General features: G+C 42.2%; 1 protein-coding gene across 2 annotated transcripts in view; it reads right to left on the reverse strand.

Moving 5' to 3' along the window:
* LOC117268516 (caspase recruitment domain-containing protein 10) overlaps positions 1–24499 on the reverse strand; it is a 70125-nt gene that overhangs the window by 2288 nt on the left and 43338 nt on the right. Inside the window, exons 1-23 of one of the 2 annotated variants that reach the window (XM_033645054.2) lie at positions 22636–22855; positions 17145–17387; positions 14606–14743; positions 12106–12292; positions 11586–11724; positions 9155–9370; positions 8861–8980; positions 8615–8740; positions 6524–6703; positions 6342–6431; positions 5947–5983; positions 5813–5850; positions 5639–5727; positions 5489–5535; positions 3441–3561; positions 3107–3284; positions 2753–2876; positions 2370–2610; positions 1803–1869; positions 1587–1689; positions 1317–1475; positions 1079–1191; positions 765–880 (exon numbers count right to left, since the gene is read on the reverse strand). In XM_033645054.2, the coding sequence (XP_033500945.1) occupies positions 765–880; positions 1079–1191; positions 1317–1475; positions 1587–1689; positions 1803–1869; positions 2370–2610; positions 2753–2876; positions 3107–3284; positions 3441–3561; positions 5489–5535; positions 5639–5727; positions 5813–5850; positions 5947–5983; positions 6342–6431; positions 6524–6703; positions 8615–8740; positions 8861–8980; positions 9155–9370; positions 11586–11724; positions 12106–12292; positions 14606–14743; positions 17145–17387; positions 22636–22642 (2879 nt within the window). In that variant the 5' untranslated portion in view covers positions 22643–22855. Of the gene's footprint in view, positions 1–764; positions 881–1078; positions 1192–1316; positions 1476–1586; positions 1690–1802; positions 1870–2369; positions 2611–2752; positions 2877–3106; positions 3285–3440; positions 3562–5488; positions 5536–5638; positions 5728–5812; positions 5851–5946; positions 5984–6341; positions 6432–6523; positions 6704–8614; positions 8741–8860; positions 8981–9154; positions 9371–11585; positions 11725–12105; positions 12293–14605; positions 14744–17144; positions 17388–22635; positions 22856–24499 lie in introns of those variants that run through there. The other variant, XM_078161089.1, reaches the window with a different exon arrangement.

Here is a 24499-nt window from a genome sequence, read left to right on the forward strand (position 1 = left end):
AAATGTCCTTTTATATTGTCCTGACACCCTGCGTCCTCATATGAGGGCACCTTATACTTTATTCTGCTTAACTTGGACCTGTTCTGTCCTCGTTCGTGGACACATTTATGCTCAGTCTGCAGCTGATCGCGTCACAAGTGCACAAGGTACAAAACCTGATCAAATCATATGGTTGAAACTTGTTTATACGTGCTACATAATGTCTGTAGTTTGATATGGCAAATTACAAGGCTTTTCGATATGTTGCATTATTTGCAATTTTGTTTTTGCACATCCATGTCCGGGCATTGAAATGAACAGTTTTGAACAGTTTTCGACTTGAACAGTGACCTCTAACCCGCACAGCTACAACACGTTAAACAACTGTTGTATTGTTTGTATTTTTTTTTTTTTTTTGCACAACAGTGTTCAGGTATTGAAATAAACACTTATGTAATTTATTACACAGTTGTGACTACTAAAAATAAACCCATCCTCCCCATAGGAGGACATGTTTTTTTTTTGTTTTTTTTTTTTACAAAAAACTACTTCCTGTTCAAAGGCGATGCTTAGTTTTTTATACTTACCAGGTTCTATTGATCCCACATAGCTCAGAGAAATTAAAAATGAACACCAAACAAAAGCTGGAGGTTAAAACAAAAATTAAGTGATGCAACAATTTTCATTTTAAGGTGGCGGTGAGAGATCCTATTAATTGAAATCTTAGAAAGTTTTCCTCCTTGTGTACACAGTTTATTTCGGCACTAAAAGGAACACACACTTGCCTCAGCTTCTTGTGCTTTTTGTTCTTCGGGCGGATATAGATGACGATAGGGTAAATCCCCTGTCTCAGTAAGCCCTCTACACTGTGCAGCCCCAGCTCCAGCAGACAGTGTTTGTCCTGAGACAGACACAAAGCGTGAGATTTGGATAATGTGTGACAATGTGCATTCATTATTATCACAATATTCTTTTTCCATAACATGAATAGGTGATACAAGTAATAATTCACCAACGAACATCCTCTCACTTTTCCTTGAAGGAGACGTTGGATGCTTTTGCCTTGAGATGATTTAATTCATGATGTGTTTTGCCCTACCTGGCTGATGACATCCTGTATTGACTGCAGCCGTATCCCCAGAGCCTGCTCTTGACTGCAGGAATCCAACAGGAACACTCTCTTGTCTCGTCTCTCTGAGGCCTGGATCGGCTCTGCAAACCACAGGAAACAAAGAAAAGAGGAAGTGTGTCATGATAACGGTAAAATAAATCATTAAAGTCTTTGTTCACTGAGTTCATCAGTGTCTGGGGCATCATGTGTGTGAATAAGTGTGTACCTGCTGGGCAGGTGTCAAACTTCAAACCGGACTCTGCTGGCTGCAGCAGCCTCTCTATGAGACCACAAGAGAGAAGAGAGGGGGCGAAGATGACCGGCCGCTTAGTCTGAACCTGCACCGGCTGCACTAAACTGTATGGGATCAGGTGCTCCTCATGACCTAAGGGGACACATGAATGTCACTTCAATACAAAGTGCACTAGTGACTGTAAAGATAACTAAAACATGATTTATGTGTTGCATTCTGGGAGCACTATAACGGGAATCTTACGTTTGCTGAGTGTGTAAAGGACCTGATGTGTGGAACCAATCCCACGGCAGCCGGGGTCCACTGCTTTGACCAATCGTACACGTCCGGACGCTTTCTTCAAGAACTTCATGTAGGAAAATGGAGAAAAATAAACATCTTACATTCATGTGTCACCAGTTCTGTTGTAGTTTTAAGCACAAATTGAGCCTGCCGTTCATTTTAACATATCAGACTCACCTTCTTCTTGAAGTCCTTTTGGTCCAGGGCCATTTTTCGTAGCCTTACAAGCAGCATCTGCTGTGCCCTGAGATGGAAAATATTTATTTGTTATTTACACTCCTAACTCTGCATTATTAAGGTGAGACACTACAAGTCAGCCCTGGTCAGTTTTCAATAATCAGCTGGGGTTTCATGATAATATCAGTTACAGTTTTTACCCTGTTCACCTGTTGTGTCTTTTTTTAATCTTAAAATGTATGAAATTATACAAAACATATATCTTTAAAGGCTGTTTTCTCAAAATGAGTTTTCCTCTCGTACTCTGAGCAAGAAACCCCCATGACAGTAACACTTACATACACCAAACATTTCTTTTTTTAAATCAGTTTTTTTATTTCTTATTTTTTTGTCCTTGTATTTTTCATAGCTGGATTTGTAAAACATTTTAAATAATCCCAAAAACATGGCTACATTTTTATTTATTTATTCATTTTTTATGGCTGTTGACGGTATTTTCTGATGGTATGATAAAAAGAAATATATAAAACCCTCTCCAGCAGTAAAGTTGAGGTGTGACGGGCGTACCTGTTGTAGTTGGGCATGGTCCCTCTCTGCTGGGGCTTAGCTGTGAGTGGATCCACCAGGGAACAGTGCCAGTGGTATTTTCCATTGTACCGTGTGTCTGTCACTTTTACAATGTCGTCACAAGACACAGCCAGAGACGGCGGGTCACCGTGAGGCTCCATGTTGAGGTTGACACGCACGTAGAAGGAGTCAGCACCCATGAAAGAAGGCGAGGAGAGCTGGGAGCACAGCTTGGCGTATGCTGAGGACAGGGAGCAGAGGAGAGGACAGCTTAGTCTCACCGCTCTGAGATATGAATAGAACTTTATGTGCATCATGGGGAGATTTTTCAAGAATACACTGTTTTGTATTAATGTTTTAGAGCAGTGAGAGAACAGCCTCACCCTCTGGGTTGCTCCGGTGTTTGAGTGTGGAAGGCTCAGCCCACCACTGCAGAGAAAAGTGGGCCACCTCAGCAGTGCACTGGCCCAGCAGCACACTGCCCCCTCCGAACAGAACACCCTCCAGCTGAGCAACATAAAGAGAGGAGGGCATGTTATGTTCCTGCCTTATGATCTTAATCATTTTCACTTTTTTGTAATGGAGATTCAAAATTCACACATCTGTAGGCAGAACTGTGATGTGCGCTAGTCCAAAAATCACATCTGTTAGCATCAGCTGAAGCACTCATTCTCTCTATGACTCATGTACGTACACAGAATTCTCACACATGATTTATTCACCACACTGACACACACCTCCAACAGCTCGCTGCCCTCCTTCAGTCCACACTGTTCAGCTGGAGAACCGGCTCTCACATGGCTGACAAAGATCCCTGTTTGATTTCCTCCGACTATCGTGATGTCATCAGCCAGACTGGCTCTCCCGTGCTTTGGTGAGATGGGCGGACTTGAGGACGGGGAGCGGGAGGGTATCCTGAGAGAGGGCAGGAATAGTTAAGGATGTAGGACATGTACATACAAAGGGCAAACTATCTATGAAAGTTAGATGTTGCTGTGAGCAGTGTATCAGTGACATTATTAGCTATCACAAATTACAGTATTTTTTAGAGGTTTTCTTTGATGCTCGTACCTGGGAACTCGAGGCCTGGGCTGGTGTGAGGAGACTGCGGGCAGGTTGACCAGGTCAGGAGGGAAGAGATGAGAGTGTAAAGAGTTCCAGGAATCCCACAAAGAAAGTTCACTCTGCTCACCTGAAAACACAAGAGAGCTTCATAACTTAGGCTCACCACACACTTCATTTAAAGGGTAGCACACCCAGAGCTGGAGCCAGGACCTTCTCTAGTTTGTTTTATTGTATGCTGATGCCAAATGAAATCACAGACAGACAGTCATTGAAGCTACAGTTGGTACCTTTTATAAAGCGAACTATTTGCTGAAAGTGTCACTATATCCACACAGCAGTCCTTTGTTTGACCTTATCTTACATGGCTGTTGGGTCACAGACTTTCTCATTTTACAGCCAAACAGTACACTAAAATATGTTTCTGAAAACATTTGAGGTGAAAAAAGGCAATGCAGTAACAGAATCTTGATTCACATTTAATCAGTGCTGCCTAGTTTGACAGTTTAGCCCAACACATTCTCACTCCAACCTTGTCACATATCGACGTTTGGTCATGGACCTTTCATGTTGAAATACGACATGAAAGGTACCCTGGGTGTGTTGGCTGTTGACGTTCTGGGACACCGTGTCAAGTTCGGCCTGTTACATGAACTGTCTTCTTTCAAAATACACTTACGTTTTCACAGAAAATTTAATGTTAACATACAGTCTCTTTCAAAATAAACGCACTTCGTCAGTACAGCAATGCAAATTGACACGTGGTTAGGTCAAGGCAGTAGGCGTTTCCCCTTGGTGCCTCAGAGCACCGTTAAACAGCGACTGGCCACATATCAGGACCGTTTTTTCGTTAGTGTCTGATGCCACAAGTCACTGCCCAAGTGCTGGATTTCGACGACTACAGAGTGAGACCGGGTTGTTTAGCTCCGTTTCCAAACACTTTCAGTATGGTACCTTTGGAACCAAAAGTAACCCTTCAGACATGGTCGTAGACCCTAGGGTTTCCACTGCAAATAGTGCTCTTAAATGTGGGCAGGGCTGTTGTCACTCACTGCTCCGTCCAGCACTCACTGTATTTCCTCCTTTATCAGTCTGCACCTCGTTTATCGTCCACAGAACGAGGCTGCACGCCCACATTTTCAGAACAAAGCAGATCAGGCTGCAGTGAGAGTCTCTCTCCATGGGATAATTAAAAATAGCGGGTTTGTGCATTTAGTCCTTCTCAGGCAAGCTCAGGGGTTTAGTGTTGCTGGAGCTACAGGAACGATGCTCTGCAACGCCTTTTATTCCGAGTGAGGCTTGGGATATATGCAGCTCACATAATGCTTGAAGATCCACTCATTACTAAAAGTGTATAAAAACTAAACTAATGGTCAAAGTTGTCACAGTAAAATTTAAAAGAATGAAGTTATTTTTCTCAGACTCCAGCTGCTGTGAGAGGCAGCAATTTCATTTTATAGTTACAGTTTACTAATAAAACTCTCCACAGTATGAACAGTGGTTACATGAGCCTCAAAACCAGACACAACTCAGCCCTGAGCAGAGTGACCGTCCTCTACTGACCAATCAGACTGCAGTGTTCACAGCTCCACCTTTTAGTACCAGATCTGTGTGCTAGGTACCCCAACAGAGGGGGGACCAGACAGACGGGACAGAACGGTTCCATTGGTACCATCCACAACTTTTCACAGTGGAAACGGAAAAAGCGTACCGAACTGAACTGAACTGAACTGAACTGAACTGAACTGCTCAGTGGAAATGGGGCTTTTAACCACAGTTTACGAGCAGTGACTGACATGACTGACAGCTGCCTTACAGACTCCTCAGCTTTGATTGGTTGTTTTCGGTGTGTTGCAGTAGATTCTAGCAAATGCCAATAGAGACTAGGTGTAGTGACAGTTTCAGCAAATATGACAAGTTATTTTCATTAAAAACTGTAGCTTTCAGATGTTAATTTAGTTTTTTTTGTACATGACTCAACTACCAGTAGTGAATTATATTCACGTGGGCAGGTCCTTATTTTGTTTGCAAATAAGAATGTGAAGACCCAAATATACCTGTAATATTATCGTTCTCATCACTGCCCCAGGATTCCAAGTCAAACCTGTTCAAAGCATAAAAGAGGGATGTAAATAAGAATGAAATAAAGGTGAAGAAACTAGAACAGGCTGAAGACGTGTGTTGACATGTGGGGCTGATGAACTCACTCTGTGTTGCACCGTCGGTTGATGGAGTTCATACACGGAGGAAAGGGGAATGTGGAGAGACGATTTATTTCTTTTTCATTGTCTTCTGTCTGTTGGTAGAGAGGTAAATAAAAACACTGACTCTGACTCTTTTATTCTTTCTTCCATTTGTTCTGTCAGCCCTGTGATACTCACTGACAATAGGAGATTCTCCTCTGAGTTGGAGTGGGAATCTGTGAAGACGCAAAAAGAATATTTGAATGAATAAAGTATATCTGCAGCTAAAGAAGTAAATAAAGTACGAGTATTCTGTGCTGAACTTAACTTACCCCCTGAGTTTTCATTGGCTTGGCCACTAGAGGGCGTCTGTAGCACAGAGAAGATGAGTAAATACAGCGTGACCTAGTGAGAGGTACTGTGCATGTACTAACACGCTAAGAGTTGCATAAGAATCTACTAGCGTCTCAGACTTGAGTCAATAATAAGATCCTAGCCTAGCTGCAGAAATGTTCTTAGCAGTCCAAAAGCTACATCCCTTGCATACCATAATAACTACATGAGAAAACATGTCCACAACAGTTGTTTCCCATGGAAATGATCCCTTACAGTGCCAAAAGCAGTTATTACATTACCTAAACAACACCCTCTTTTGCTAATTGTGATTTAAATCATGACTGGGGTGGTGGTGATATGTGAAATAATGGCTGTGGTAGCCAGCTCTGACCTTTCGCAGCAGCGGGCGGGTGCCATTGGCCAGGCCGAGGGAACAGCAGGGGCCGTAGCACTGGTCCTCACTGCACAGGGAGAGGTGGGACTGGGGAGCAGACGCAGGGATTCATATAAACTGTTCTGTGGTTGCAGAGGGAAAGACAGCGCTGTACTGACAACTTGCTTGTGTTAACTCACACAGTGCAGACAGGGGCTGTTCTGCTCGATCTGCTCCCGGCTCCTCTCCCTTTCTCTCTCCAGCTCCCTCTCCTGCTGCTCCAGGTTGGCCTGCAGCTCTGCGATGCGCTTACGCAGACGGTTCTTATCCAGCAGACAGTCGGTGTACTCCAGCTGCAGGCTGTCTCGACTGCGCAGAGCCTGGTGAGAAGATGGAGATAGACGGAGAGAAGAAGTTTGCATGGTGTAGAAACTGTTAGTCAGGGATGCTAATATAGGGGGAATTAAACTGCAACGAAACTAACTACACGTGTGCTTTGCATGGGTGGATTATGAGACGGTGGGCCCCTCGGCAAAAGGCCCCACCACCTTTAATATACAGAAGCAAGACACACAGATTTGGTGGTTTTACGTCATCCTTTTGTGGTTCTGTGTCTCTCTGTGCTCATTTTGTATTTCCTTGTGGTTGCTTTGCGTCTCTTTGCAGTTCCTTTGCATCTCTTTGTGGACATTTTAAGTCCCTTTCTAGTCTGTACGGGTTAATTTGAGTGACATTTTGCAGGTTAAGGGTAGGCGGGCCCCCTGACACTTTGAGCCTTTGGGCCTGTGCCTGGTAGGCCTGTTTAGTAATCCATCCATCCATGGCACCTTGATGCACTCTTTGTGTTGATTGGAGACTGTGTTGGGCCTAAAGGTGTACAGAGACGTCATTATTCAGCTCTGTATTTGGATATAAGACCAGAAGTGGGCATGGTTTATACAGAAAGTTGCATTAAATAAGAATACAACAATTGTATTTTCTAACCTATTATTCATTGGCAATGCAGTTGTTGTGGCTTCAAAGCATCAAACTGATTTAATGATGACATATAATTAATGCCTTTGAAATAAATATGTAAAAATATGAAATAAATTCATAAATAAATGTAAATATAAATATAGATGAGTCAATAAAAAATAGGTTTATTGGAAAAAAATTTTTTTCGAGGGACTACTTTATGTCATTTCAGGGGACTTTTATTTCCAATTGCCACATTTATTTCCTGGCTCCTTTTATTTCCTGTTTTTTTTTTTTGGTAGTTTTTGGTAGGGTGTGAGTGGACGCTAAATCCAAAGTCTATGAAACCCTTGGCTACAGCATATATCTTACATGGATGAATATCAACTGAAATACAAGGTAAAATATGTTTTTCTTAAATGGAGGAATTTAAACCTACAGGTTACCAGTTTCATTTTGATGTGCAGTTTGCAGGATTTGTGTCAGGAAGGACCCAAATGCAGAGCAGCAGGCAGGTTTGAGGTTAAACAAAAAACGAACTTTAATTAAACTGATGGAAAAACATCCAGAACAGGCAGGTAACAGAAAGTCAAAATGACAGAGGAATCAAAATTAACTCAACCAACTCAGGTAATAATTCGAAACAGAACACAAGACATCAGGCAGGAAATGGAGCAAGGATTGAACGCAGACGAACTGACAAGGAACAGAAGAAAACACACAGGTATATATACACAGAAAACTAATCACAAGGATGAGTAGGTGGACACAGGCAAAAGGAGGGACATGGGGATTGGCTGACAGCAAGGGTGTGAAGGGGAACACTAGGGTGGAGCAAACAAGACTAATACAGAACAGGTGTGAAGGGAAGACTCTGGGAACAGGGAACGACTAACGAGGCAGGTGTGACAAAAAAAATAGGTGGGAAAACACACAAAGACAGGAAGTAAAACTAGACATGACACATGAGGAGAGACTGTACAAAATAAAACACATGAATGAATAACATGAAACAACGAAGAACACAAACAGAAAACTCCAAAGGATAAGAGAATATAAACAAAAACCCAGGATCATGACAATTTGAAAGAAATCCAGCTGCCACACCAGGCTTTGTCTCCTGCTGCTGCTCCTGCACATGATGCCTCCTCCTCCTCTTGATGGAGGCGATCAGAATACAACAAACACTTTTTTAAATAATTTAGGAAATGAAACAACTGTGAAACTAAAGTCCTATTTTGGGTAAAATATCAGTTTCCATTAGCATTATTTGTGCCTTGCCGAATAACGTAGGCTAATTGGATTCACCTAGTTGGGCCTCTGCTCACACTGACCTGGTCTCGCTCCTTTTCCAGTTCCATGATCTGGTTGAAATAGGACACACTCCTCTTCTGCTCAGTCTCCCAGTCCAGCTGGAGAGTTCTCACCTTCAGCTGCAACTGCTCGCACTGCGACTCCAGCTGCAAACACAGTTCACCATCACAACCTCCATCCCAATAAAAAACACTGGCTTTGGCTGTAAATCAAACCATTCAAACAACAGGTTAGAAATGTAAAGCTTATTGGTGACAGCTGTTCACCTTCTCCCAGTGCTCCTCTGTGCTCTGTAGCTCCCCCTGTAGTCTGGTAATGATATCACAGAGCTCCTGCCTCTGCTCTGCGGCCTCCCTGCGGTCCTGCTGCAGGATATCCAACAGAGCCTGAGGGTAAACAACAGAAACCACGTTTCAAGAGCATAAAACACCGTACCTTTAGAAATGTCATCGTTGTTCTGAGGGACAAACCATGAGGAAAAGACAGTGTGGCTGATTCAGACACAAAAAGAGTGAACATGTGCTTCTCAGTGATAAACATTGTAGACAGTAAAAACATACTATGGCTCCAGAGGCAGGACCTGAGCCCCTCATCTGAGCTGTTGTATTCTCAGCTTTCTGAATATCAATGCGGTGCAGCGGCTTTTCCGGTAAAGGAGGTGGAGAACCATGTACGCCATTGGAGAGCAAACTGTTGCATTTTGCTGGCGTTGAATTCCCCGGTGTAACGACTTCTTTGTTCTCTGCCTCTGCCAACCTGGACTTCAGCTCCTCTACCTGTATGGAGAAAAAGCAAGGCGACATAATATTTTAACATGTAGCCTTTCAATTTTCCACCCTAGGTATTTATTATGCTGTTGTTAAGCATGTTTAAAGGGACATCCATCCATCCATTTTCATCTGCTTATCCAAAGCAGGGTCGTGGGGGCAGCAAGCCAAGCAAAGCACCCCAGACGTCCCTCTGCCCAGCAACGCTTTCCAGCTCCTCCTGGTGGATCCCAAGGCGTTCCCAGACCGGATGAGATAAGTAATCCCTCCAGCATGTTCTGGGTCTGCCCCGGGGCCTCCTACCAGTGGGACGTGCCTGGAACACCTCTAATGGGAGGCACCCAGGAGGATCCTGATCAGGTGGCCGAAATACCTCAACTGACCCATTTCGACGTAGAGGAGCAGAGGCTCTACTTCGAGCTTCCTCTGGATGTCTGTGCTTTACACCCTATCTCTAAGGTTGAGCCCAGCCACCCTTTAGAGGGAACCCATTTCACTACCCAGAGTTCATGACCATAGGTGAGGGTTGGGACGTAGATGGACCACTTAATCGAAAGATTCGCCTTTCAGCTCCCTCTTCACCATGACAGTCCAGCACCAAACAGCTGATCCATCTGACGCTCCATTCTACCCTCACTCGTGAACAAGACCCTGAGATACTTGAACTCCTTCACTTGGGCAGTAACTCTCTCCCAACCTGGAGGGGGCGATCCACCGGTTTCCACCAGAGAACCGCGGCCTCAGATTTGGAGGTGCTGACTCTCATACTGACCACTTACCACTTGGCTGCAAACCGCCCCAGTGCATGCTGGAAGTCACGGTGTCATGAAGCCAACAGAACCACATGATCTGCAAAAAGCAGAGATGCAATTCTGAGGTCACCAAACTGGACCCCTTCCTCCACCCAGCTGCGCCTCGAGATCCTGTCCACGAATATCACAAACAGGATCGGTGACAAGGGGCAAACCTGGTGGAGGCCAACACCCACTGAAAACGTGTTTGACTTTACGCCGAGTATGCGGATGCAGCTCTCACTTTGGGCCGGATGGTTCGTAGCAGCGACTGTACCACATTTAAAGGGACAGTAAGGACATGTTCTTCTGATTTTGGGTTGAACTGTCCCTTCAGGATGCAATTATATTGGCTCATACACTATAGCAAACATTAAGCTGTCAGTGCAGGACTATTCCAAAAGACGTGGTACAAACACATGCCTTCTTTCCAACCCTCTATCCCAGGAGTCAGGAAGATAAGGGTAAATAAAAGGGAAACCAATGTGTTTATTATACCCACTACATTCCTATATTTGCAGGCCAACTGTACAAAACAAGGCCATAGTGAACATAATGCAGTATCACCATCGCTTAAGGGAAAAATAGCCACAAATATTTCCCGGTATTCACAGCAAAGTGGTTGATAACTCAGCAGTATGGTGGACAAGTTGTGACAGCACACAAGCTAAATAAGGGGCAGGCTGATAATATCTACAGTTGTTTTGAATTGCTCACTTCAGCTCTTCAGTTTCAGCTGCGTGCCAGCTTCAGTAGTTTCACTTTGACTGCCTTGGGCACTATTTTCTGCGGCCTTATCGTGCCATCGAAGAAAACATTTATTATTTTCATACCCTTCGTCTCCAAAAACTTAAAATAGACATCGTTTTGCAAAAAAACTAAACTTCCTGGGCCACACAAGATAAATAAGGGGCAGGCTGATAATATCTACAGAGTTGTTTTGAACTGCTCACTTCAGCTCTTAAGTTTCAACTGCGTGCCAGCTTCAGCAGTTTCAAATTGACTGCCTTGGGCACTTATTTTCTGCTGCCTTATTTTCATACCCTTCGTCTCCAAAAACTTAAAATAGACATGGTTTTGCAACAAACTAAACTTCCTGGGCCACATGATACGCACCTTAAAGTTTAGAGAAACAGGGGAAAACAAGTAGTTGTAATGACAGGAACACTATTATCAGCAAATTCACCTTTTCTGCAGCAGGTATACAGCTGTTTTTAGAGTCAGGACAGGCTGAGGAATGTGGTGGTAGAGAGGGAATGACTCATCCTCTAAGGGGCCTTTTCCCAGTGAAGGACTTGTTGTGTTAGACCAGTGAGCTCAGTGATTTTATAACATGGCTGTGGTGAACGAAACCAGTCTAAGGTGAATTAAGTTCAAGCATGATATAAAAACATGATGGAATTTTTTACATGTGCTGCTCCCAGCCGACCCACCTGCCTCAGCAGCTCTCTCTCACGGGTGGAGGCCATGCCCTGTTCCTCCAGGGCCCGGGAGTACTTCACAGCCTGCTCCAGGTGCCTGTCCTTGAGCTTTCCCAGCTCTCGACTGGCAGACTCCCAATCCTGACGCAGCCTTGAGATCACAGATTCATCAGTTAGGACTTGGTGTTACTATCCCTGGAGTTTTAGCACACTTCGTGCCAGAGCATAGGTGCCACCCCCTGACACATCATCAGTTGTGCACCTCAACATCATACTTAACTTCTCTGACTTGCAGGAGATCTTTGCCCAAAGAAAGTGAAGAATTTAAAATATTAAATCTCAAAGACCAGCTGATAAGCCCTCTATAGACACAAAGCTACCTCTCACTGCCCTCCTGATACCATCAACGAGAGTCATCTCATCTCTTATCATGAATTAGTGAATATTATTCTGGGACAAGAGTTTCATCGCCTGATAACAGCAGGATGCAAACGAGGAAAAAGAAAGAAGGAATTACAAAAGTGAGACGAACCTCTCAAGCTGCAGTTTGTCCTGACGTAAATCCTGAGCTTTACGTTCGGCGCGGCTGCGTTCCTCCTCAGCCATGCGGCAGCGCTGAGACAGGCGCCGCTCACACATGCGGCTGTTTCGAAGCTGCTCCCTCAGTTTACGCACCTCCAGGAGCAGAAACTGGGTCAAACCCTCTGGACCTTCTTCATCTGGGGAGTAAAGACAGGTGGAGGTTATAGATGCTTAATGTACTGCATGGAGACAGTAAGAGGGGCTTGTTTTTAATGTTTTAGAAGATGGGACGAACATGGACTTTTGACATCTCGGTGCTCTGAAATCTTGTGTATACTGAAATCTACCAAAAGACCTTTTGTCATAGCATATTCCTTCAAGTTCCCATACTGGCTCTACCGTTACTGCCGAATGTCTGAAAGCCTTTCACTGGATTCTGCTTGTTTAACGTGCCCTTCATCCTTTCAATACTCTCGAGCATCGTAGTAACAAAGAACAGTGCGCTCAGCTCTGCGGAGAAAACTTAGATAACATTGAACACTGAGTTTCTGGCTCTAAAAGTGAGTTGTTAACCACTTTTTAAGTGCTTGTATCTGTTTGCTGGCCACGAAACAATCAAATCTAAACCTCAGTGAGCTCTTTTCAGTGTGAATATCTCAGCTCTTTGTGTGTTTGCTATGTGCCAGCAGCAAACATTACTACGCAACTTCCTGCACCAACACGAACGGGGCTGAGGCCTTTTTTGAAAGTTCTTAATTTTGTGTTTTAAACATAAGTATTCACAAATTCAATTAAGCGTCTAAAAATGAAACCGCTGATAAGTTATAGTTTGTTTTATATAGTCTGTTTCCAAGAGAAACCCATGCAAATTCTCACACCACAGCAAGATATCTCCTTCACTTCCCTTTCTATCCCTGTTATCACATATTATCAAGAAATCCAAAGAATCCCTGCCAAAAATTTTAGGTTATTTACTCAAAAGCACATTAAAACTATGCGACTGTACTTCCAGTGGGCCAACAGTTTAATAGGCTTTATTCCCAGGACATTTTCACATACCATGTAAGTATTTTGTTGATTTGCTTTTTTAAGCCTGAAGTCAGTTTAAAGGAAAACTTCTGTGTTTTTGAAGCTGGACCCCTTTTCCCCATGTTTTTATGTCTAATTGAATAATGGAGACAACAATTTTTGAAACTGCTCCAGTATTGAGAAAGACTGCTGCAGCTGCAGTGGCAAAACAGGCTATAGAGAGCTGAAACGTTCTCCCTTACCTCTCACTAATCTGCTCTGTTTGTTAGTGTGTGTAACCAAGGTTCACTCAAGGAGAAGTCCTGTTCTAAAATCTCGCAGACTTTTCCACATTGTCGAAATCAGCTTAATATTCAGCCATGCCACACTTAAAACCTTTTAGATAACACTAAGCTATGCTTGTCCTTGTTGTTTTCTTGCAACAAGTCACCTCTCACAATATTTCAAGAGTGAGACGTCTCCTTGAGCGAGACGTGGTCTCGGTAACAAACAGACCAGCAAAGTAGGGGTGGGCGATATGGCCCTAAAATAAAATCACAATATTTTAGGGTATTTTTGCGACAATGATATTCTTGACGAGATGAAAAATTAATAAAAAATTATTATTAATTCAAGAACACAGAATTGCAACATTTCTTCAGTTTGTGAACAACAACAGTAACTCAGAGTGAGATTCAGATTCTGTATACAATATTAACAGTTCAACAAAACAAAATCTACCACAAATTACACATTTAAACAGCTCCCAAATACAAAAAATGTCCCCTGGGATCTATATATATAAATCAACAGGTGATTTCCTTCTTTTAGTAAAATCCTAAATGATTGAGTTGTTGTTTTTTCCGCCTGGACCTTTATGCTCTGCCATTTCTCCTCTAATCATCACGCTGTAACCTGTGACAGGCTGTTATGATACCACAACTATCACACATTCACACAGACACTGCTATGTGTGCACGGTGAGAGAGGAGAGGGAGAGACGCTGTGCTGCTGCCAGAGGAGCCGCTGACTGAGTTCCCTCTGAGCGGTAAGTCACTAAAAGTGTCTGAGAAGTCTGGGGCTGTTCTTGAAACATTCAGGACGCCACAGTTTATTCCACACTACTGAAGCTGCTCCTCTTTCTGTAATAAATTTGCTTTCAGCCCTGCCTGTTGTTGCCCTGGGTAACAGTATGATGTCAAAATGTCAACAAGTCGAAATAATGCAAATAGCATGATATGAATTTTATATATCATATCAAAAAATTATACTGGTATTGTGATATTATCGTGAATGAGATAATATGGCACACCCCTACAATAAGTCTGCACTTATAGCAGACGTACACTGACGGTGCACAATTGCCCTTGGGGATTATATTGCAGCTGATTTCACTACTGTGGCTGCAGCGGTCTCTCTCAATCCTGACCGATTTCGGTCCAGGTTGAAAAATACCGAAGTTTACGTTTAAAGACCGAGTCAAACTAGATAGCCCTGCTTACCTAGTATGAGGGAGCACCGCTGTGTGGGCTTCTCTCCTGTCAGCTGTGTGTACTGGTCTGGGTGGTAAAACTCCAGTGACTCCATGAAGGCTTGAAGCCCTCGCGGCCCCTGACCACGCAGAATGTCCAGCAGACGACCTGTTCAATGAAAAAGGGTTAAAAAAAAGTGTATGAAATCAAACTAATGTAAACTTGTGTCAGCATTTTGGTGCAGTAAACCATCAAAGCTGAAACTGTCTAACCACAAAAATCCTCCCTCTTTGATCCAAGTGTCATTTACACTGTAGTTACACAGGTATGTCAAACATGAGCATGATGAATGAGCGGCTCTAGCATGAGCTAACTCACTGGCAACGAAACAGCAGTGATACGAGCACTGAGCTCAGGTGTTTGTCTTCATCCCGTCTTTACTTGCAACATCCCCCCTTCATCTTTTATCTTCTTTCACTCCCCATACACTCCCCTTTACTTAGCCACGTCTTTCATCTTACTCTCCCCTCAGTTCCTGCCTGTTTCTCTCACTGCAACATTTATCTTCATCCACCTGCTCTTCTCTGACAACATGCTGCACAATCCCACACTGAATGTTTCTTCTTCGAGAGTTTTACTGCACTGCTCCCCATTTTCAAAGCATCTCATACAACTGTAGATCAGTTTCTTGTCGTCCAGGCAGCCATTTGTATCAGTCTATCTCTGTAAAGCCCATATTGCATGTTGTCCCACTGTCTGTCTTCCCTTGCTTCCTATCATTTTATCTCATTAAGTGTGTCATGCAAGAAATTCACCTTATTCTTCATCATGATAGTGCCCATGTTTGTTAAGTTTGTCTTCTCAATTTGATATTCTACTGTCGATATTTTGCATGACAATATTGTACTGATACAAGAAAGCCAAGTATCGATTCTTTTATTAATACTAGTCCATACCCTTTGTTAGCTTTGTCACCTTCTACCTATGCCAATCCTCAATGCCTATGTGCAGTTTCACATAGATTGACCACGTCAGTGAGTAGAAAAATGTGGGACAGACAGAATGACACACTGACAGTTTCCGTGATTATGTACAGCATACAATACCATGACTTAGTCATACCAAAAATTAGAAAAAAAACAACATTGGTCCACAGGGGGAGCCACAGCGATCGGTCGCATTTTAGCCATTTGTAAGCATTTTTCTGTTGTTATAGCGCCACCCAGTTGCCAATTAGAGTTACATTTCTCCAGTCACCTTGAGGCGTCCTGTTCTACATATCTACCAAGTTTAGTAAAAATCCATATGGCGGTTAGGCCTAGATAATAAATTAGCTCTCTAGCGCCCCCATTTTGTTTGATGGGGTCAATAATGGAGGGGTCCCCTCAGATTATGTGTGGTCATATGCCTACAAAGTTGCGTGGTGATGGGTGAAACCCTTGAGATGTTATACACCTTTATGTGATGAGCCACGCCCTCCACAATATTCATTACCTTATAGAAGCTCAGTTTTAGTAAGTTTTCCAACTTTTGCCAAGAGGGAACTTTAGATATTGGTCCCTAGATTATGTTCACCCAGTTTCATGCAGAATGCTCAAACTTCCTAGGAAGAGATCGATTTGAAGTGTTTTTCAAAAAATTCAAAATGGCGGAAAATCTGTATAAGCGGAAGTTATGGGTTCTTGAGGCAAATTTGTTCCTCATGAGGAGAGGCATCTCTGTGCAAAGTTTCATGTCTCTACGACATACGGGGCATGAGATATGCCCATTCAAAGTTTGCAACTTCAGTCGGTTGCTATAGCGCCCCCCTTTGGCCAATTGATGTAATATTGCTTCATTCACATCCTCCCATGACCCTCTACCACTGTGCCAAATTTCACATGGACTGACCAAGTCAGTGAGGAGAAAAACGTGGAACAGACACACACACAGAGTTTTCATCATTATATAGTAAGATTGTGACTAATGTGGCAGAGCACTACAATAACAAAATCAGCTGCTTTTTCAGCCCACTAGATACATTTTGCTGCAATAAAAATGACCGACATTAGACAAACAGACTGAAACCTTATTAGATCAATCAAATGTTGACAAGGTTTTCCGTTGGGGACACAATTTGCAGTTGAAGAAAGGGATTCAAATATTGGGACATGCAATACCGAACACATGGGATGCCTTAAACGTCCATTACCAGGAAATGGCACAAAAACAAATAAATGAATGTGTGGGAAATCCTGGAAGGAGCCAAATCAACGGGTAAAACTACAATAATCAACTTCCTGTTGACCTGTCCCTTGACAGTTGACAGTTGATTGACAGTTGATTAATTGATTGATTAAAGTTGATTCTCAAACTGCAGTTTTATGATCTGGAACTGTTGGAAATCTGGAAAAGCATATTAGTTTTGTAGCCAATGGGTAACATATGCACAACCGACTGCATGGTCTTTTATGTCATGTCAAATAAAAATGGTTAAACCTGATGGCTGCTTGGTAACAATTTACAATAAGGAACATAAGGGAACAAATATATATATTGATGTTTTCAAATGACTTTATCCTCCTCTCACCGGCCTTGCTGATGCGCAGTGGGTACTGTGTGGAGTTGAGCACCTCGTCCTCATCCTGCTCGTCGATGACCTTGCACTGCCGCAGATAGGGGGTGATTTTGGCCGGGTTCAGGATGCGTGTGAGCTTGTGCCGTACCCCCTCCACCCGATCCCAGAGCTCCTCACAGCGCTCCTCTGACCAGGGGGGAGAAGATCGCGCCTCCTCCTGAGCGATGTCCCCGTCCTCTGCCCAAACTGTGACACCTACAAGAGACATTTACAAGCAGGTCAGGAGGTTGTAGTACCGTAAAAAGGACTGTGCACTGGCACGAGTAAGAAGAGAGAAAAAATGTTGCAATAGCTCAGTGACTCCAGAAATGTTTTGCTTCTTTGTTTTGCTACTTTACTTCACTGCTCAGATTTACAGACACATGTATCTGATGTCCAGAAGAAGACTAAATAGGAGGTGAATTCCACTGGAATTTGATTTTGTCTAACAAGGCTTATCAACAGTGTTTCACTTCAGCATGTTGCTACTATGGTTTCTAAACAATCACAACCTGTCTGCTTCTCGATATAAGAGAGATAAGACACCAGGAGCAAATGAGGCACTTTGTGACATCTTTAAAAAACCATTAAAGTAAAATTTGTAACATGACGATCCTCTTTGTCCAACACTGACGGGCTATATAATAGAAGTTACACAGTACTTAAGGATGTGTGAGGTTTTATCTGCTGCACAGTGAAGGAATGAGGTGGAGCCCCTTACTGGAAATCTTCCAAGGAATGCAGCGGGGGATTTACTCCCTACAAAATACCATTTGCCCTTTGGAGAGCAGATATGGTGTTAAATCTCACATAACGAGGACACCTTGATCAGCTGAAAGCCTATAAGCGTCTGTATGAATGAAGATGAACTTTTATTTTACACCTGGTGGGAGTTAATATGTCAGCAGCAGTCTAATTTCTGTAGAGCAAAGAGTCTGCTGTTACGAGGGTCATAAACTATAGTGGGGAGGACACTCTGTGGGTCTGTGGGTCTGTGTCTCAGAGCGCTGGAATGAAAATACTGGCGTGACTCATATTGCACACCTAAAAACACACCAGGGGTCTGCAGACAAAAGCTGTCTCAGTTCCATTTACTTTACACTGTGGAGGAGACAATGAGAGAAAGTGAATAACTCTGCCACTACACTACAAAACAGCTTCTCACACTGACTGCCCAAAGTGTCAGGGCCCCTCAGCCTTCACCTGCAAAATGTCACTCAAAGAGACATTTTACTGACCGAGAGGTGACTCAAAATAATTACAAAAAAAGGGGAAAACCCAAACCAAACAACCAGAAAACATAGAGAAAAAAACTAAAAAGAGCAAAAAACATCCCAAAAACACACAAAATTACCTAAGAGAGACACAAAATGACAAAAAAAAAAGACAAAATCACCCGAAAGAAACACAAAACAACTACAGAGACACAAATATCTAACAAAATGACCTCAAAGACACAAAATGACCTCAAAGAGACAGAAAATTACTACAAAGAGAAACAAAACGCCCAAAAAAAGACAAACTCGCCTCAATGAAACACAAAAACTAACCAAAAAAGACACATATACACCTCAAAGAGACACAAAATGACTTAACAGACACAAAAATCGACCAAGAAAGAAAGAAAATTACCTCAAAGAGACACAAAACAACTACAAATAGAAACAAAATAACCATAAAACTCACAAAATTACCCCACAGAGACACAAAAATTGACCAAATGAGAAACTACCTCCAAAACAACTATAAAAAAAGAAACATAAAATTACCTTAAAGACACAAAACAACTACAAGAAGAAAAAAAATGACCATAAAACTCACAAAATTACCCCAAAGAGATACAAAATGACTATAAAGTGACCAGAAAAGAGACAAAGTGACCTCAAAGACACACAAAGCAACCAAAAGAAGACAAAATTACCCCATAGAGACACAAAATGACTATAGAGACATGAGATTTGACCAAAAAGAAACAAAATGCCCTCAAAATTCACAAAATTACCCCTAAAAGACACAAAATGACTTTAAAGATACAAAAATTGACCAAAAAAGAAACAGAATTACCTCAAAGACACACAAAACAACTACAAATAGAAACAAAATGACCACAAAACTCACAAAATTACCCCAAAGAGACACAAAATGACTATAAATTTACCAGAAAAGAGACAAAGTGACCTCAAAGATGCACAAAGCAACTAAAGGAAGACAAATTGACCTTAAGGACACACAAAACGACTACAAAATAACAGACCAAAATAAACACAAAATTGCCTCAAAGGGGCACAAAATGACTCCAAAGAGACATAAAACCACGACAAAGAGCAACAAAACATCCAAAAACACATAACATTACCTAAGAGAGACACAAAACAACCGAAAAAAGACAAAATCACCACAAAGAAACACAAAATGACCTCAAGGAGACACCACTAACTACAAATTGACACAGTACAACAACAACAACAACAAAGGGGCAAAACCACCATGAAGTCTGTGTGCCTTGCCCCTGTGTTGGAGAGGTGGTGGGGCCTTTTGCCTATCTGCACCCAGGGGCCCATTGTCTCATAATGCGCCCATGTCAGTGATGCAAGAGGGGAAAACCTTTACCAGCCCTCCAGTCCGGTGAGAAACTGCTGAATAAGGCGCACTATAAAAACAGGCCTCTCAAAGCTGTGTTGATTCTACAGGCCGAACTCCGAGCCCCATGACTGTTGGTTTAATGAACATGGTGATAATCACCAAGAGGACCAGCTCACAGGTTTCCTTCTCAGCTCACTGAAATCCAGTCTGTGCTATGGTTTGGAGTTTCCTGGCTGCAGATCAAGAAAGAAACGTAAAGACGTCCTTCTATTCTCTGATAACCTGTGATGGGCTTTTGTCACACAAATTAAACTGTGGAAACAACCTACAGATTCGTCAATCATGACCTGCTGTAAAGGTATTTACCCCCAGTGTTATTTACCACTGATGAGAGCGAGGCATCTGCTGCTCTGTGCAGCTGATCATGTAAGCCAACAGGCAGGTCGAGGCAGGTCTGGATGCTCTGGAATCTCGGTCATTACCCACAAACACGTCTGCCGAGACATTGTTCTCATGTGATTACCACTGAACGCCTCCTCCTCACACTCAAAGTAGTAGAAAACAAATTGGATGTACTATCCTGGATCTACCATCATCTTTTATTAGCAAAAATAACTGATACATCCCAGTTCACAATAGTCAAGCAATAATGACCCAAAACTACACGAGTGTTATCAGCTGATATATTCAGATATATTCCAACAACATGATAAAAATTAATAAATGATAATAAATAAATGAAATCGTCATCAGATGGTCTGTAACTGATTTTTATGTAATTACATCCATCATCCTTGTTAAACATTTAGAAATACAATCATCTGTCATTTTTCAGTGTCAGATTTTTTTGTCTTTAAAAAATTTCTATGAGGCTGGGTCTTAAAGGGCCTGTCCCAGTACCCACACTTCAACTAGAAACACCCACTTGCACTCAGTTGTGCGTGTTCACGTTTAGGCTAGTGGTGTCCCAAAACAGAATTGAGGTAGTGGAAGTGGTTTCCAACACTTACAACCCGCCCTAGATTCCAAGGGAGCCCCGACCCACACTTTCAGCGTAGTGGAAGACGAAATTTCCCAGAACACCTTGCGAAGTCAGCAACTTCGGCAAGTTTTGGAAAACAATTTGTTACTGTACTATCGGAATGTAGGCTATACAAACAACAGATGGTTGGACTAGCATAAACTCATCAGCAACTCGGTTGCACATAGCGTCAAAATATTTAAACAAATCAACTTACCCGAACAAAATCGATCAGAACTAGAAGACGTCATAGGTGCCTCCTGTTTTCAGCATTTCTTCTCTGTTGATTCATCAGACGGAGAAGAATAAACATAACACACGCCACAACACAAGCGTTGGTGTCGCCATTTTCATTGCATCGCTACTACACATGATGTATGCCTGCACGTCGGCCACGCCAACTCGCATGAAGTGGTGTCTCATTTCTTAGGGAAAGATCTCCACCCTTATATGTCTCACTTCACTCATCAAGGGTTATCTCGCAAACGAGGTCACTCAATACCAAGTGTAAAGTTTAAGGGGTAGAAATGGGATTGGGCCTTATTAATTTTGTTTTTGTAAAGTTTTTTTTTGTAAAATATGCTGTTAGTTCTGCAAAAAAAGGAGCTTTTTAAGAGACACAAAAATCGACCACTTGCAAAGTGGTCAATAGCAAAATATCACTCAAAGAGACATTTACCGAGAAGAGACTAAAAATAACCAAAAAAGGAGGAAAACCAAACAAATAAAATTGCTTGATGCAAAATGTTTAAGTAAATAATTAGAGGGAAACGTGTCGAGGCTAACATAGCTAATATAGCCCACGCTAGCTTAACAGCTAAGTAGCTTTAAAAAAAAAAAAGTTTTAACAAATAAATACATCTTTCTAAAAATATTCATGATTTGTTTAAATTAAATATATTACTCTCTTGTTAAAATTGTACTACATTTGGTAAAGAGACTTGTTTGGGACTCAAAATTCAAAGTTTAGGACTTGGGATCTGACTTGGGACTTGAGTGCAAAGTCTTGAAACTTGCTAAACAATGACTTGGCCTCACCTCTGGTAGCTCTCTTATAATTTCAAAAATATTCATAAATTCAGTGCATAGTGTAATAATAATAATTCACTCTCCTTGTTTTCTGAAAGCATAGAAATCCCTAGAGTTTTCCATGACACACGTGGAGTCCTTAATTTAAAGCAACTGGTCTTTGCCTGTTTGGTCCAGAAGACATTTTCCAAACTGCTTGGATGTGTGACACAATTCAGGACATTATTGTCAAATAATGAAGCCTGGGCAAAATCCAGCTGCTTTAAATCAAGGACCCCACTTTTTTATTACATTATTTAACCATTTTCTTTGCTTAATTTGTAATGTAATAATTCTATTTATTTAATTTAATTTATTTATTATATTATTTTCAACTTATAACACTATGCACAAATCTGTTATGTTCAAACAAACATATATATGAGCTTTTATTTAAATTATTACATGATGAGACACTCTTTGAAGCACACGCATAAAACTGAATTTTAAATCCCCACATTTCAAACAACAGTCTACCACATAATGTCCAACCCTCAGACATGTGCAGGTCTCTCCCACTGCTCCCACTGTGGGGCAGCTGCTACAGGGAAAAAGGTCTATTTCGTTTTGTTGACACAAACCAAGGCCAAACCGGACCTGAGAACCTTATCACTGATAATATGCAAGTTATGACACAGCCTTGCTGCCATTTAACGCCTTATTTCAACCACTGACTGATCACCAGAGCAGCTGAGAGTCTGTCAATCATTTCCCAGAGGCGCATATCGATTATAAACATAAAGAAAAGCAGCACACAGCGCGCTAGCAGCTGAAATCTGAAATGTTACTCACCGCTCATGTCTTTAACCTCCTCGACTCTGTTTTAAAGATGAGAAAATCTCAGTGTAATCAGGTCCTCCACATGTCACCCAGCTCCAGAGCCGAGTCAGGAGTGAAACTGAGCGGTGAGATCAGAGTGTGGAGGCGCCACCTGACTGCAGGTCCTCCTTTACGCACACCTTCAGCTCCTCCACCCTCGGTCAATCACAACCAGCCAATCAGCAGCCGGGGAGAAAAAGTCTCTCTGATCAGCACATCACAGCGGATTTCCTCTATCAACACTTTTTACTGGTTAGGAAAGTTTGGACAGAAAGTGATCATGCCTGTGTGGTTGACTCCTTCAACACTAGATGGCGCGTTCAACCAATGATTGTCCACTTAAAGCTGCACTATAGCTGCCTATAAACACATTAAACTTCACCAATATTACTGTTAATATATATATATATAATATATATGTTATTCTCAGCACTGCTTTTTGAATTGTGAGTTTTGCCATGAGGACTTGTCACAGAAATATCTTTGAGACTTCAAGAGAGGGTGAGTCATTAACAGTGAGTCACTCAGTAGTCACAGGTGCTCCACTGCAGTGAGGAGCAAAGAATAGCTCCTCACCCTGTAACAGCAGAGACAGCTTTGTGTTGGAGGACTTGGTGCCCTGGAGGAGAGCAGGTTAGTCACCTGCGCTGCCAAGGGAAACCTGGATGATCTGATAAACCAAAACACAATGACACAGAGTTTCATCCTCCTTAAAGGTCCAAAGATATGCAAATCATTTTCTTAATCCTTTGGATTAATTTGGTGACAGGCACTACTTTAAGAGAATTAAATTACTTTACTCATGCTATTCCAGTTGGATTAATCTAACTTGCTGAACGCCATTTAAAGGTCCAGTGTGTAGGATTTAGGGGGGTATAGTGGCAGAAATGAGAATATAATATTCAAAAATAACTATGTTTGAGTTTATAATCACCTGAATATAGACCCTTTTACGGTTAGTGTGATGTTTTTTGGTGGGCAGGGCTTAGCTGGAGGCAAAATAATTCTCAGACATTAGCCAGTGCTAGCTGGCAAGTACTTTTGGCTTGTTTTAGACAATGGAGGAAGATGATATGTGTGGTGTGTTCAGAAATACTCATTCTTAGTGCCGGAGTGCACTCTGGCACAAACTGGACTGTGCGTATATTCGGAGCGCTGGTGGAATGTACCGTTCGGTTATCCAGAACCAACACATTCTCACTCCGACCTCGTCACATATTGACGTTTGGTCATGGACTTTCCACGTCCACATACAACATGCAAGGTACTCTGGGTGTGTTGGTTGTTGACTCTCTGGGACTCTCTGTCAAGTTTTGTTTGTTACATGAATTGTCTTCTTTCAAAATCTTGTCCATTTTCACAGGAAATTTAATGTTTACGGTCTCTTGAGAAAAAAAAAGCACTACGTAGGTACAACACCACAAATTCACGTTCTCCTTCAACAACAAACATGTAGTTGGGTTTAGGCAACAAAAACACGTGGTTAAGTTTAGGAAAAAAGACCAGGGTTTGGCATTAGAATCTTACGGGACATGAACACCACTCTCTCGGGTGAAAGTCGTTGTTTGTTGGACCCATCCACCACCACTCCCACTTGCCCCAGTCAGACTTTCGCCACCTTAACTTTCGTTCTTATCCCCCTGACGCTGCTGGGTGCTGTTAAACTATAACAACAACTGGCCGTGTATCATGCTGATTTTAAAGGACACCTTTTTTGTTGGTTTCTGACACTGCAAGTCACTGCCCAAGCACCGGATTTTGACGACTTCGGAGTGAGACCGGGGTCCTTGACCACCATACTAAAAAAAAAAAACGTGAGCATTTTTGATGATCTCCT

Source organism: Epinephelus lanceolatus, chromosome 18 (assembly GCF_041903045.1).
Source record: "Epinephelus lanceolatus isolate andai-2023 chromosome 18, ASM4190304v1, whole genome shotgun sequence".
Taxonomy (NCBI): Eukaryota; Metazoa; Chordata; class Actinopteri; order Perciformes; family Serranidae; genus Epinephelus; species Epinephelus lanceolatus.